General features: G+C 35.6%; 2 protein-coding genes across 2 annotated transcripts; both read right to left on the reverse strand.

The window, feature by feature from the left end:
* Window positions 1–16: 16 nt before the first annotated feature.
* On the reverse strand, window positions 17–5,127 carry vps26a (VPS26, retromer complex component A). Its single transcript, XM_084094014.1, has 9 exons — window positions 5,008–5,127; window positions 3,772–3,921; window positions 3,615–3,690; window positions 3,143–3,299; window positions 2,833–2,997; window positions 2,588–2,694; window positions 2,332–2,400; window positions 1,531–1,673; window positions 17–1,345 (listed from the first exon to the last, which is right to left on the reverse strand). Exons 1-9 carry the CDS (start codon window positions 5,008–5,010, stop codon window positions 1,232–1,234), a joined length of 984 nt encoding a protein of 327 aa, XP_083950140.1. The 5' UTR covers window positions 5,011–5,127; the 3' UTR covers window positions 17–1,231.
* A 1,610-nt stretch (window positions 5,128–6,737) lies between these two features.
* On the reverse strand, window positions 6,738–11,963 carry srgn (serglycin). Its single transcript, XM_084092201.1, has 3 exons — window positions 11,670–11,963; window positions 10,454–10,592; window positions 6,738–7,454 (listed from the first exon to the last, which is right to left on the reverse strand). Exons 1-3 carry the CDS (start codon window positions 11,734–11,736, stop codon window positions 7,193–7,195), a joined length of 468 nt encoding a protein of 155 aa, XP_083948327.1. The 5' UTR covers window positions 11,737–11,963; the 3' UTR covers window positions 6,738–7,192.
* Window positions 11,964–12,843: the final 880 nt, after the last annotated feature.

Below are 12,843 nucleotides of genomic sequence, written 5' to 3' on the forward strand. Positions count from 1 at the left end.
AAAAAATACATGTAGCTGTAAGTATAAACTGGCATTTTTATTTGACATAATGGCAGATAAACAAACTATGGCGGGATATGTACAATCTTCATGATGTACACATTACTTGGTTGCCGTAGTACAACTATTTCATTAGTTCTCCCAACACTCATCATTATATCTTTACCATTGGGGCACTTATAGTTTTGTACAGACATTTTCATTTGTAACGTAGTGTGTTTTAAAATCAAAGCAGTAGGGAAAAAAGAATAAATGTAATGTTTAGAGTGAAATCAAAAAAGTCCAAATAAACACATTTACTCCACAAACCACATAAAATAAGAACGAGTACATTTGCGACAGTGAAATATTAACATCCTTTTGTTAGAAAGCCTTAAAGCAGGATGACATGCAAATTATACAACAAAACAATCCCATAATTTCTCTAAGGTGTCTAACAATTTAGACAATATGAACTGTAAGTTTGTAGCAGAGATGATATTTAGCAGTGTATAGCGATGCTGATGAATCATCTCAGAAAGCTTATTAGGAAGTTCAAGTGGCCCTCTTTTACTACAGTGTGTTCAAAACAGGGCTAACAAGTTGAATACATGTGCCCAATATAATTACACAAATTGCCATAGTTTTATAAAGCTTCTAGTCCAAAGCCTCTTTAAATATTTTATATATAGACATATACTTTTTTTATTTCAAGGAATATTTAAGAAACAAACAAAAAAAGAGAAGATGCTAAATAAGTTAAATAGAAATGTTAAGTGGATTGCAAATACAGTGTGGCCTGGGTGCCATTCCATTTCTTGACCTTTTTTTAAAATTACCCCATAGCCTTTATTAACTTTTACTATGAATTCCAATTCACCAGCTAGCATGCATGATGAAGCTCTTTAAAACGTGTTTCTGCTCTATTATTTGGAACATAGAGGATAACAGTGAGTGCACTTTTAAAAACATTTCTTCATCTAGGGATGCGTGCAACCTTGAAGATGTGCTATATGACTTAAATGACCGTTTCCAGTGCTTTCTAAAAAGTGTCCTTGTGTAATAACAGATTGCTTGCTGTGGACAACAGGGAGGGCAGAGCCAAATCAGGCACAGTTTATCACCATAAGCTGTGAGGGGTGACCATGTGAACAGCGATCTGCATGTATGTTCAGTGGAATTTGTTCTCCTCTCCTGCGACTGGTCACTGAGAGGCACGTGTGTCCCTGGCTGGTTGCTCTCCAAACCCTGCTCACATTTCCGGCTGCTCAGCAGAGAGACTCGGCCTGTGCTCAGGTGACTCGTAACGCTGATGGAAGTTCCGTTTCCGCATTTTCTCTGGTGCCTTCCTCCACAAAACTATTTCCTACAAAAAAATAAGGACAAATAATCAAGTCATACTGCTTATTTACTTTATTATATCTTGCATGACAAATGAGACACTGAAAGTAAATTTTTTATATAACAAGCATTGTCACTTGGGACATTCAAAAGGAACATCATTATTTATAACTACATTTCATTACAACTGCATTTTCATACACACTGTACCTGCTGTTTGAAGTATCTCCTATCTTCTTCATCTACAAGCACCAAGTTCAAAAAGTACCTCACAGAGAACTTCTTGTTTACATCTCTCATTGTGGGTGTAAGGTCATAACCAGCCAGGAAAAGGCGAATGGGAATGGATTCACCTGGAAATATATTGTCAGACCAGTAACAAAAGTCAGTTTAGGAATAATGAAACTGGCAATATCATACTATGTTCAATGCGACCAGCACCACAATATTAACTGCTCTAAATGCTTATAGCACATCAAATGAAGTGTGAGCAGGCTTTCTCAGAAACACATTGGGCTTAAGCAGTTGACCAATCACAACACAATCAGAGGACATTGTGCTTTTCAGAAGGAGGGGCTTTATAGTGTGACGTTTCTATACAAATCAATTATAAATCAAAGTAAACTGTAGCACCACTGAGATACTATTAGAGCTGCACAATTCAGAGAGCATGATTCTCCCACAATTCTGAACAGACAACAACAAAATAACATGCAATTTACTAGAGGTTCTGACAAATGTTATTTGCTGCAGTCTATTTAAAATTCACTCCGATTCATTAGACATGATCTAAAAAAATGTTTTGAATGAATGATTCAATGCATTGTGAAACTTTGTTCTGCTTGTTTCTCATGATTGAGGCCCATTTTTTATGTTCTGCCTGACATTAGTGCACTTTGTCTTCAGTAGTAGTAAAAAATGTTTTAAAAGACTTATCTACGCTCATATCAAATATATCCAAATATAATATCTAACAAATATATACAGAAAATATGTGGAGTAGCTGCTCACCCTTGACTGGTGCTCCATCCATAATCTCATATTTGGCCACAGTCTCGGTCTCAGTAGTTGTGCTCGGCCCTAGAGAGGCATGTCACATGACGCACTTCATAATAAATAAATAAAATGCAAATCAAGCTGGACTACAGTAAAACGTTCTTTAAAGATTAATAACCTTGTTTTTTGTGACTTACAAATGATATCCTTTCAAAACAATTATTCATGAATCATACAAGAGTATAAAATCTAACATACAAGGAGATCTTACCAATTCCCGTCATTTCTTTCTTGATCAACTGAAGCTCCATGTGTTGGATTTTAATTCGTACAAGTAAGAAGTAGATTTTACCCACAATTACGTCTTTGAGGTGATACCTGAAGACAAGAAGACTTCTGTTAGCTCAAAATCAGTTAGACTGACAAACGTTTAAGCCACTGAATCCATACATACTTAGAATTACTCGGCAGCTTAGAAACTAGGATTGAATCATTGGCAAAGTTAAGTGCACTTACTTGGACTTATTGTATTCAAACTCTATATGCAGGCAGTCTTCAATGCCCACTTCCATTTTGATAGAGTTGTTGACGTCAGGGTAGGTGGCCAGCTGATGGACAATGAGGTCATACTCCTTTACCAAATCAGACAGCCTCCTTACAATTGTAACTTTAAGGAAATACCTGCATAGACATGAAAAGCCAATGAAATGAAAGTTGAAATTAATTGTGAGTATTGGCATTTTTAACATCTCAGTGTTTGTTCCAGTGTTTGGCTTTGTCTCGATGCTGCAAAAAACAACAACAACTCCACAAAGCGTTTACTAACCTCAGTCGCACATTCGCTCCGACATAGGACTCGTATGGCTTTTCCACCTGCATGAACTCGAAGTCATAGCTGCGGTTCTGTGTCAACTCCCCCGGCAGAGCGAGCTCCTTCACAAGGTTTACAAACTCATGAGTGTTGCTTTTATCACTGAAGAGCTCTGCATGAGGGGAAAAAAATGACACGCTCTTATGTAGTGGATGGACAATTTTTTTTTCTTTTTTTTTTTCTTTTACATCTTGTGTTTGTTGAGACCATCAGAACCCCTAATAATACTTAAAAATTAAGAAATAAAGTAACTAGGGCACCATAACAGATCGCCTCCCTTACAGAAAATGTGTAGAGCAGTCTAGCTTTCCATGTGACAACCACATGCTCTCCTAAGCTCTCAGCACACTAGAACAGCAATACTGAAGCCAGTTTACTCATGAACGCCTTGAGAAAGAGAATAGCTGAATGCATTGTGTTAACTTACCGATTTGTCCAACAAACTCAATGCGGATTCCCAGATGTTCAAGCCTTTTGCTTGTTTGTTTCACATTGATATTTACCTTGGGGTGGCAGAAGACAACATGCGTCAATTGTCTTTCAAAACCAGAGACTTGAAGAAATGACTCACACGGGTCACTCACCTTTCCTGAAACCGATTCTCCATCATAAAACATATAATGCTTCTCCAATTTCCCCTCCTCCGTCTTCAGCTCTGCAGTTTTCCTGCTTTCAGCATCATTCAGAATGACATCGATTTCACACACAGGACCAAAAAGACCTCCAAGGAAACTCTGAAAGTATTACATAATCTCGTTTAATTTTTTTTTTTCAATTCACCTTTATCCAGGTACTTTCAGATCTATTCTTCTGTATTGTGACATATAGCCATGTTAAACAAATTATTTATAAAACAGATGATGGGGACTCAATTTACAAATCTTGTTTTTTTTCCTTTTCTTAATGGAATATTGCATTTTAATTTCATGTCAATGTTAATACATTTCACATACTTTGTTTAATGTTATAAAAATAAAATGCTAGAACTTAATTCCCAAATCAAGGTTTTAAACTGTCTTTTGACATGTCTCAATTTTTGCGGTTTGCAAAAAAAGTATGAATTTCAGGCATTTGTACCTAATTTGTCCGAAGTGTAAGGAAGAAACCTGCTTATCAGCAATAGTATGATCAGACACAGTCAAATGATCATCCCTCACATGAACAATTTGACATAACTGGTGGTGCTACTACTTTATCAATTGGGTGGAGACGACATCATACTTTAATCTTAAAGCATTACACCTAAAACGACATTCCTAGTTAATCTGTTTTCCACGGATCACATCAATTCAAAATTCAAAAATGTTTGTCATTCCCAATGCAAGGAAATGCTGACGCAGTGCGAAACATTTAACTATCATGTGCATTGCATTGCTCAATATCCATACGGAGCCAGGAAGGACTGCAGAAACTTTTAACAACGAGTGTAAAATTGAAACCTTACAAACAGCTTAATTTCAGTGGAAACCAGAATAAACTCGGTATCTAGTTTGAATTCAACCTTCAGCTTTTCAGCTGTTTTTAAAGGTCCTGTAGGATTTGCGTTGGTTACGCAAGCCCAACACGTACAGATTCTCCACGAGAACCAATTTGTAAGGCCACAAGAATCCATTTGTTGTGTTTTATCAGTGTTTAATCGCTGACTGATAATGACCAGCCTCCCCACCCGTATCCTTCACGACTTCCATGGCCTACTTAAGGCTGGATAAACTGCAAACATGTTTGCCGGGATTGGGGGCTTTTATTCCAGAGGGAATTAGGCAAGTGTTCCGTGAGTTCAAGAATATCACCCATTAAATGTAGTCTGATTGAACGCTCACCATTTCAGCTCCGTAGCTTTAGCTTGAAACACAGTTCTCCTCAGTACAACTTCCGCTGGATCCCTGTTCCTCTGAGCTGAAGGGACTGGGACTGACAGGAACACAAAGCGAATGAGCGCTGAAGCATTAAGAGAACTTGGCTATCGAATTTCAAAATAAAAGTTTTAACTAAATTTTATTTTTATTTTTTTTAAAACTAAATTTCATTGTTATGTTGATAAGATTTTAAACTTAGATTTTAGATTTTACGATTTTAAATACAAAGTTGAGTATTCTTCCTATAGGCCTATTATGATTATTATTATTATTACATTTAAGGTACGTTGTACATTTAGTTTAGAAATGTATTTTTAGAATATTAAAAAGCTAGAATTGCTTTTAAAATCCCCAAAATCAGGTTTATAAACTATCTTTTGACATGGTAAACTTTATATAAAATGGAGCAAAACAAACAAACAAGCAAACAAACAAACCAACAAAAAACAGGTTTATTTAAGTGTATGGTGGGATTTTTTTAAATTACAATTAATTGCAATTTCTGCTGGCCAAAACAATCATTTGACAATTTTCTATGCCACATTTTGCATTTGTGCCATTTCATGAATTGTTCCATTTTTCTTAGTACTATTTTTAAAATTTTAACTGAATAGACTTAAATAGGAAGCCTTGTGGCAATGCCTCGTCACAAAATGTTTGTTGATCACAGGGGAAAAACTGTCTACAGAAATGAATCTACTCAGAGAAACCTATTTTCTCAGACTATGTTGCAACGTAATATTTGAAAACGTGATTTTTTCCCCCTTCTCTATTTAAGTTATGTTATACTGTTAAGATGGAATATAGCCTATAAGAATCCAGAATTTTATTAAAATCCAAAAATTGAAAATTAATTTTGGAGAAATGTTCACCCTAACGGAGTGAGTTTTTGACTTTTCCGCAAAGCTGAAGTCTGGTGTTACACAATGGATGAAACGTTGCTGATATCAGGCCGTCTATTAAAATTCAGTGATGGCAGAGGTGAATGAACAAAAGGCCAGCATTAACACTAAGGTGCAGAGCTCTTTGCCTGAAACTGGAAAAACTGTGGATATACTGATCTCTTCTTGTGAGAGTGGCTACCACTTTTTACTACAAGTTTGTTAACGCCACGTGAAGCTTAATTTTTTTATGTTCTTTTAAAAGTCAAGCCTTGACTCAAATCTCACATACACATTCTCAATAAGATTTGTTGCTAAAACTATGGGTGTAAATGCTTTTTTACAAGAAAAAACAAAACGTACCCATTTTGGCGTCATTTTGAAAACCTGTTATTTAGTGTTGAACCTGGAGAAAAATATTTCAATGTGCTGAACTGTGGAGATGTAACAGGAACAAATGTGGGTGTAAAGTTTCTGAAGGGAGTGTGTGTGTCATCTTAACCGCACTTTTGAAGTTGCACATTTGCACCTTTTGCATTGTCTCATCATTCTCTTTGTCTCGATCTTTTCAATGTTGCTCTAAATACAGTATTAATTGTATGTCTGTGCACTTGACACTGAGAAACAGGTCATGAGAAGTGAGTCCGGAAACATACAAGATATAGTCAGCCAAAGTGTGATAATAGACTTCTGGTAAAACAGGAAGCCTAAATGGCTGACCTCATCTCACATCTAGAGCTTTTGTTGAATACAGTTCATTACTTCTTTTGCTGGTTTGAAGAGTTCAAAATAAGACACAGATGCTTCATATAGTTAAGTTGTTTTTTGTATAATTTTTTATTTAAGTTGTTTTTTGAAATTCTAAATATTATACAATAATGGCAACAAAAAAAAAGACATTTAAATGTTTACAAAATGTACTCCTTGCTATCCAAACACTTTATTTAAATTGTCTCTGTTGCATTTAATAATATTTCCATTCCAAATTAATTCAAATGATTGTTTTAATAGTTAAGTTAAGACATTAAGACATTAAGAGTATGGTTAGGACATTAAGACATATGGACATTAAGAGTAAATAAAATAATATGTTTCAAAAATGAAGAGCAAATAAAATAGATCCTTACAATGCAAACATGGATATAATGAACTTTTGGCACAGAGCTTGGCACAGTTTATGAATATATTAATTACCAAAAAAGCAGCATCCCGTATGTTTCACATTGTACAAAAGAAAACAGAAAAAGCACATGAGATGTTGCAGCGCTTTACGCAATAATGTCGTCCTCTTTCAAATCCTGTGAAGAAAGCCAATCTATTTTCTTAGGTGAGACATACTCGGCGTAATCAATGTCTCCACTGGACTCCATCCAAGTCGATGCTTCCACTTCATTCTTGTTGACATCCTGCTCTGGACCGTCTCTCATCCACTGCCGATCCATGTTGAGAAAAGGGGCCAAGGTGTCTGAGTTACCTGAACCCTCTCCTGACTGCTCCTCACTGTCAGGAGTGGCTTCCTCTACTGGGACTCTGTTGAATACAAAAGCACAAAGTCATTCAAAAGCGCTCCAACATCCTCTCAGCCCTTCCTGCCATTTTGTTGAGAAATTAAGGGGCCAGATCATTAAAGATTTTTTTTTTTTTTTTTTTTTACATTTTCAGCTTTCAGTGTATAATGTTGCAGTTTGAGCATGAAAAAGGTCTCCAAAGTTCCAAAGCACAACGTCTACTCCAAAGAGTTACTCTCTATATCAGTAAGCCCTGTTTCTGAACTCCCTGAAATGCTTCGCTTGTTGTTTTAAAGGTGCTGTATGTAACTTTTTCACTCTACTAAAGCATACAAATACCATAATATGTTTGCAGATACTTAGGAAACATGCAGAGTTCACATACTCGTTTCTCTGAAAAACACTTCTACAGCCAGTATTTGCGTTCTGTGTTGGAATGTCTGTTTTTGTTTTGGTCTGTGTGATCTCGCCCACTGCCAGTTCACCCAATAGTATTTCAACACCCCAGTTGGCTGGAAACACAGTCTATTGCAGCCAGCAAACAAACTGGGTCAGAGATTGCAGATTCTACCCAACCTAAAAAGCCTCGGTATCCATCTAAAAATCTCCATGAATGAGAGCATATTAAAATCTGGGTAAATCCGTGTAAGTCTCCTCGGCTTTCATTGTCAATTGCGCTAGTTCCTATTGCGTGTCCTCAAACTGTAAACCCGAGTGGAGGAGGGGGCGGGGCAAACAACGATCTCCGATATTTAGAATTTGGACTGCAGTACCTATTTCGACCACTAGCTGTCATTCTTTTAAGTTTTCCTCCAGGAACATCTTTCACAAATTATTTTGCTCATTTAAATAATTCCCAAGAAATATGCAAAGGGGGGAATGGGGAAGAGGGCTGGTTGAGTTGCCTCAGGAGTATGCTGAAAGCTGTGGTTACAGGGTGTGACATTTCTGAAACACACTTGAAGCAGTTGACCAATCACAGCACAATCAGAGCACATCGCGTTTTTTTCAGAAGGAGGGGCTTTATAGGGACCAGAATTAAACAGAGCATTACAGGCAGACTGGAGAGGCAGGTGCTGCAACAATGTCAAATATGTGAAAAATAATGTGTTTTTGAACATTCTAGCATATACAACAATACTAGACCCCAAAAACAAAATCAGGACTTTGTAAAAGGGCAGGGCATAATAGCCTCTTTAATCATCCCGCTGACCTAGTCAACATAAAACAGAAGTTGCAAAAGAATTACCTTATTGTGACATATATTCAAGTGACATGGCTTTTCGAACCGGAAAGAATGTAGGCAGTGACTTAATTTTGTCCATTGGGAATTGTTTGGATTGTTGTGGTTTGCTATTGCTGTGATCTCATGTGATTGACAGGTTGTCCCGTCCTCAAGCCACTAAACACGTTATCAGAGAAGAGAAGAGATGGTGTTGCAAGAGGATGGGGAAGTTATTTTGATTAAAGATTATGAGGGCATATGAATGTTTTAGAAATCATAATGTGCTCATAAATAATTTTATTATAAATACTCCTGAAATATTAAAAAAAGAAAAAGAAAAAAAGAATTGCCCATTTTATTTCATGGTGACTTTCAAAATGTCTCAAGACTTCTTTTTTGTCGTCTCTTTATAAGTGAAAGGAAGACATTTTGTTTCAAAAGAATGTGTAAGGAAGATATTGTGAACTATAACAATTCAACCAAACAGTGAGTGAAGGAACATTATTTTACTTTTTCAGCATTCTAGTTATCTCATTGATCTGTAAGATATCATGTTTTCAGGGTGAAGATTGTGAAAAATTGTAAGGAGATACAGCTGCCGTGACGTCAATATGATTGATGCGTGGAAGGAAATGATTCAGAATGAGAAATGCTGAGTAGAAAAAGACACAATCTACAAATTTTATTTAAGTAATTAAATAAAAAACACTGATGTTACATTGATTCCAATAAGACCATGTGACCCTGGACCACAAAACCAGTCATAAGGGATATTTGTGGCAATAGCCAACAATACATTGTATGGGTCAAAATTATCGATTTTTATTTTATGCCAAAAATCATTAGGATATTAGGTAAAGATCATGTTCCATAAAGATATTTTAGGCCAAATATTGTCCTATCCTAACAAACCATACATCAATGGAAAGCTTATTTATTCAGCATTCCGTTGATATATCAATATCAATGTAAAAGAAAATTGACCCTTATGACTGGTTTTGAGGTCCAGAGTCACATATTCTCATATTGTGTAATTAGCAAAATCAGAACACACAAAAACATTTGACACTTTAGCTAGTGCCTTTTCCAGTTATATAACACACAACAATTGTAGTTCTAGCATAATGAGCACTAAAACGTGTATTTGACAGTGACAAAACCTTACAGAAAATATCTCATCCTTATGAATATATATATTGCAGTGAAAAGAAACAGTCTACTACTTTCAGCAGAAATAATCAGCACTGCCAGGAAAACGATAACAGAGATTTGAATCATGTGGTGAAACGTCGCATTCAAAATGTCAAAACATATAAGCAACTCTGGAAATGCCCCTGACGTTGAACAACATCAGCATATTTTGGTGAAAATGTTTCCAAGAAACCAAATTCAGTAAAACTTTTTGCATTTCTTCCATTTCTTAACCCCATTTTCTATGACATCATATCTGAGGAAGCAGTCAGTACTTCCTGTAGGTCGAAAAATGTCTCTCATAACACTTTCTCTAAAAACTTTAACTTCCACTGCAGATAGTATTGAAATTATTGATGGATGATTAAGCTGTAACACGACGAATGCTATACATAATTTTTCCAAGAAAATATCAGCGATTCAGGTATGACAGGAGGGATAAGATTTTCTGCAAACTAAATCTAATCAAATGTCTACAGTTTGCAGTAGTGAAATGCATCACGTTACAATACAATACATTTCCTAAACTCTTTAGTTTTCATTAATCTAGACATAAATAAACATGTCAAAGTAAGTGAACAGAAGTAAATAAACAGGCAACTTACATGTGTTTTGCAGCAGAAGGTGGAAGTCGGGCGCTTAGCCCTGACAGGGGCACCCTAGGGCCCTTCTGTGTGACACAGTTTGCGTTCTTATCATCCGGGTTGCATTTCACCCACATATACCTGCCTTTGCCTGGGGCTCCTGAGTTTAGGGATAATACAGAATGACAGATGAGGGACTTGTCAGACATTCACACTATCCTCAAACAAACTCCTCTGGCATGATATTGTAATAATGAACTGACCAGTGTTTTATTATGTCTTTTGTCATTAATTTGTGAGCAAAAATTTTATTTATTTATTAAATAGGTTTTTAAGTAGCCTATTTTATTTTTATGTAGCCTACCTATTTTATTATTATTATGTATTTGTTTTTATTGTGTATGATAAATAAATCCCGATGAAGAATAGCCTATTGCACAATATGGCACAATTTCACTGTATAAAACTATTTCCTACTCTTTATAGTGAATCAAAACCAAGCTGCGCGTTAAAATGCAGACAGTTTTCCGAACGAATGATTCTAATGTGCCGGTTCTTTTTAGTGAATCAAAACCAAGCTGCGCGTTACAATGTAACCAGTTCTCCGAACGGATCATTCTAAAGAGCCGGTTCTTTTTAGTGAATCAAAACCATACATCGCGACCATCGGCAACGGGCTGCCGAGTTCATTATAAGCAACAAGATTGTTTTTCCAAACATTTCTAACTAACAACTACTAAAAGATTAATTGATAGAACCGTTAAATAAACCAGAGTCGTTAACGCGATTCGGAATCGAAGAGTAAGCAAATTCATTATAAGTATAGGCCTATATAAAATATTTTATAATTAGTAATTATAATTTACTATTTAATGGTAGTATGGGCAAAGTAAGTAGTCAGTTCATTAGCATGAAAACTCTACTTATAGGCTAGTCTAGTGAATTAATTAAATTAAACAACGGCACATAATGTAAAAGCCTTTACGCACAAATAGCGGTAAAATACCCTTAATTGTGTAAGAGATGGGTGTATTGATATTTTTCAGTATAACGATGGATGATTTGACAGTCAACAATCGTAGCTGACAAGTTAAAACATTTTAATATTTTATTTTTCATAATAATATCTTGCGAAATTTTCATGAAGATACGCAGTTTTTGTAACCCAGAAACAGAGTTTACTATCATCTAGGCTACTTCAAAACCTGATCTTAGAATGCTTAAATAATAAACTTACCTTGTCCACTCTCCCCAAAAAGGCATATTATTGCCAGTGCCAAAGTTATTATGTGGTAAAATCTCATCTTATTGTTCCTACAAAGCAGAAGATGCGAAAGAAAATGTCTTCAAATGAACTTCTGACAAAAACTTCTCCCAGTTCAATAGCTATGTAAAAGACCCTGCCCCTGTGTGCGTCATTGTTTCCTGAAATCAGCCCACAACAGCTCGCTTTGGCAAGGTTTCTCAATCTAAACTATTACTAATATACAAACCGAATTCAACCGTCGTTTTAAATATACACAACAGGAATGCCAAAACAAGTCAGATTAAAACTAAACAAAAATGTGAAAACGTAAGTTCCAATGACGGAACAACAATAAACTCTCTGTTTTTGATTTACAGCCAGAAAAAGAAAAGAAAAAAAACTATTTTAGAACTTGTTTTGTGTCCATCAAACATATTAGTGGTATAGGCTATTGGAAAACTGAACTTAACTAAAAGTGAGTGACAAAAATAGGCTAGTAGGCCACTAGACAATTAGAATTAATTTTTAAAAAGTTTTATAACTGAAGTGATGTCAGGGCATGTTCCTTTAACAATTGCTAAACATACTTTTGTGTTCAGCAAAAATGGGACATCAGCTGAAATGGGAAAAAACACTTAAATAAAACTGCTGTCACACTTGTTCCTATGTAAAAAAAAGTTTCAAGTGAAATCCAGGCTATGACTTTGCTCCATTATAAATCACTATTCTGATAGTTAAGTGTCAGGCCTAGACTTAATCTAGAAATCATCTAACATCCTGGAAGTGACTGTCTCATTTCATGGACACTGTCAGTTTCTATAATTAAATATTTTTACATTTTTGTTGTTGCAACATGTCATGGATGGGACGTTGAGCAATATTAACTCACAGAATATGATTAACAAAGTTAAGGTTAAATTCTGCACTCATAAATTGATGGCTTATACACAGCTAAGACCTAACTTTTCTGGGAATGGGTTGAAGTCATTTCCAATAGATTAAGTAAAACAACATGAATGTTAAATTATACAATAGCCTACTAATAAAACACAATGACAGCATTAAAAAAAGACAGATGAAAAAGTAAAGAGTTACTTGATGCAGACATACATGTTTTGGATGATATCATTCTATTGTAATATGTTTTTAGTAATGTGTATTGCTA

Source organism: Abramis brama (genome assembly GCF_963993115.1).
Source record: "Abramis brama genome assembly, chromosome: 19".
Taxonomy (NCBI): domain Eukaryota; kingdom Metazoa; phylum Chordata; class Actinopteri; order Cypriniformes; family Leuciscidae; genus Abramis; species Abramis brama.

Bases quoted from the DNA above. Each gene is read 5' to 3' on its own strand.
- srgn (XM_084092201.1), bottom strand. From the start codon at position 11,736: ATGAGATTTTACCACATAATAACTTTGGCACTGGCAATAATATGCCTT. The intron at 10,593-11,669 runs GTAAGTTTATTA...CCCTAAACTCAG, and splicing joins TTTTGGGGAGAGTGGACAAG to GAGCCCCAGGCAAAGGCAGG. The intron at 7,455-10,453 runs GTAAGTTGCCTG...TGTATTCAACAG, and splicing joins CCTTCTGCTGCAAAACACAT to AGTCCCAGTAGAGGAAGCCA.
- vps26a (XM_084094014.1), bottom strand. The intron at 2,401-2,587 runs GTAAGATCTCCT...ATGCCTCTCTAG, and splicing joins GAAAGAAATGACGGGAATTG to GGCCGAGCACAACTACTGAG. The intron at 1,346-1,530 runs GTACAGTGTGTA...ATTTTTTTGTAG, and splicing joins GGAGATACTTCAAACAGCAG to GAAATAGTTTTGTGGAGGAA.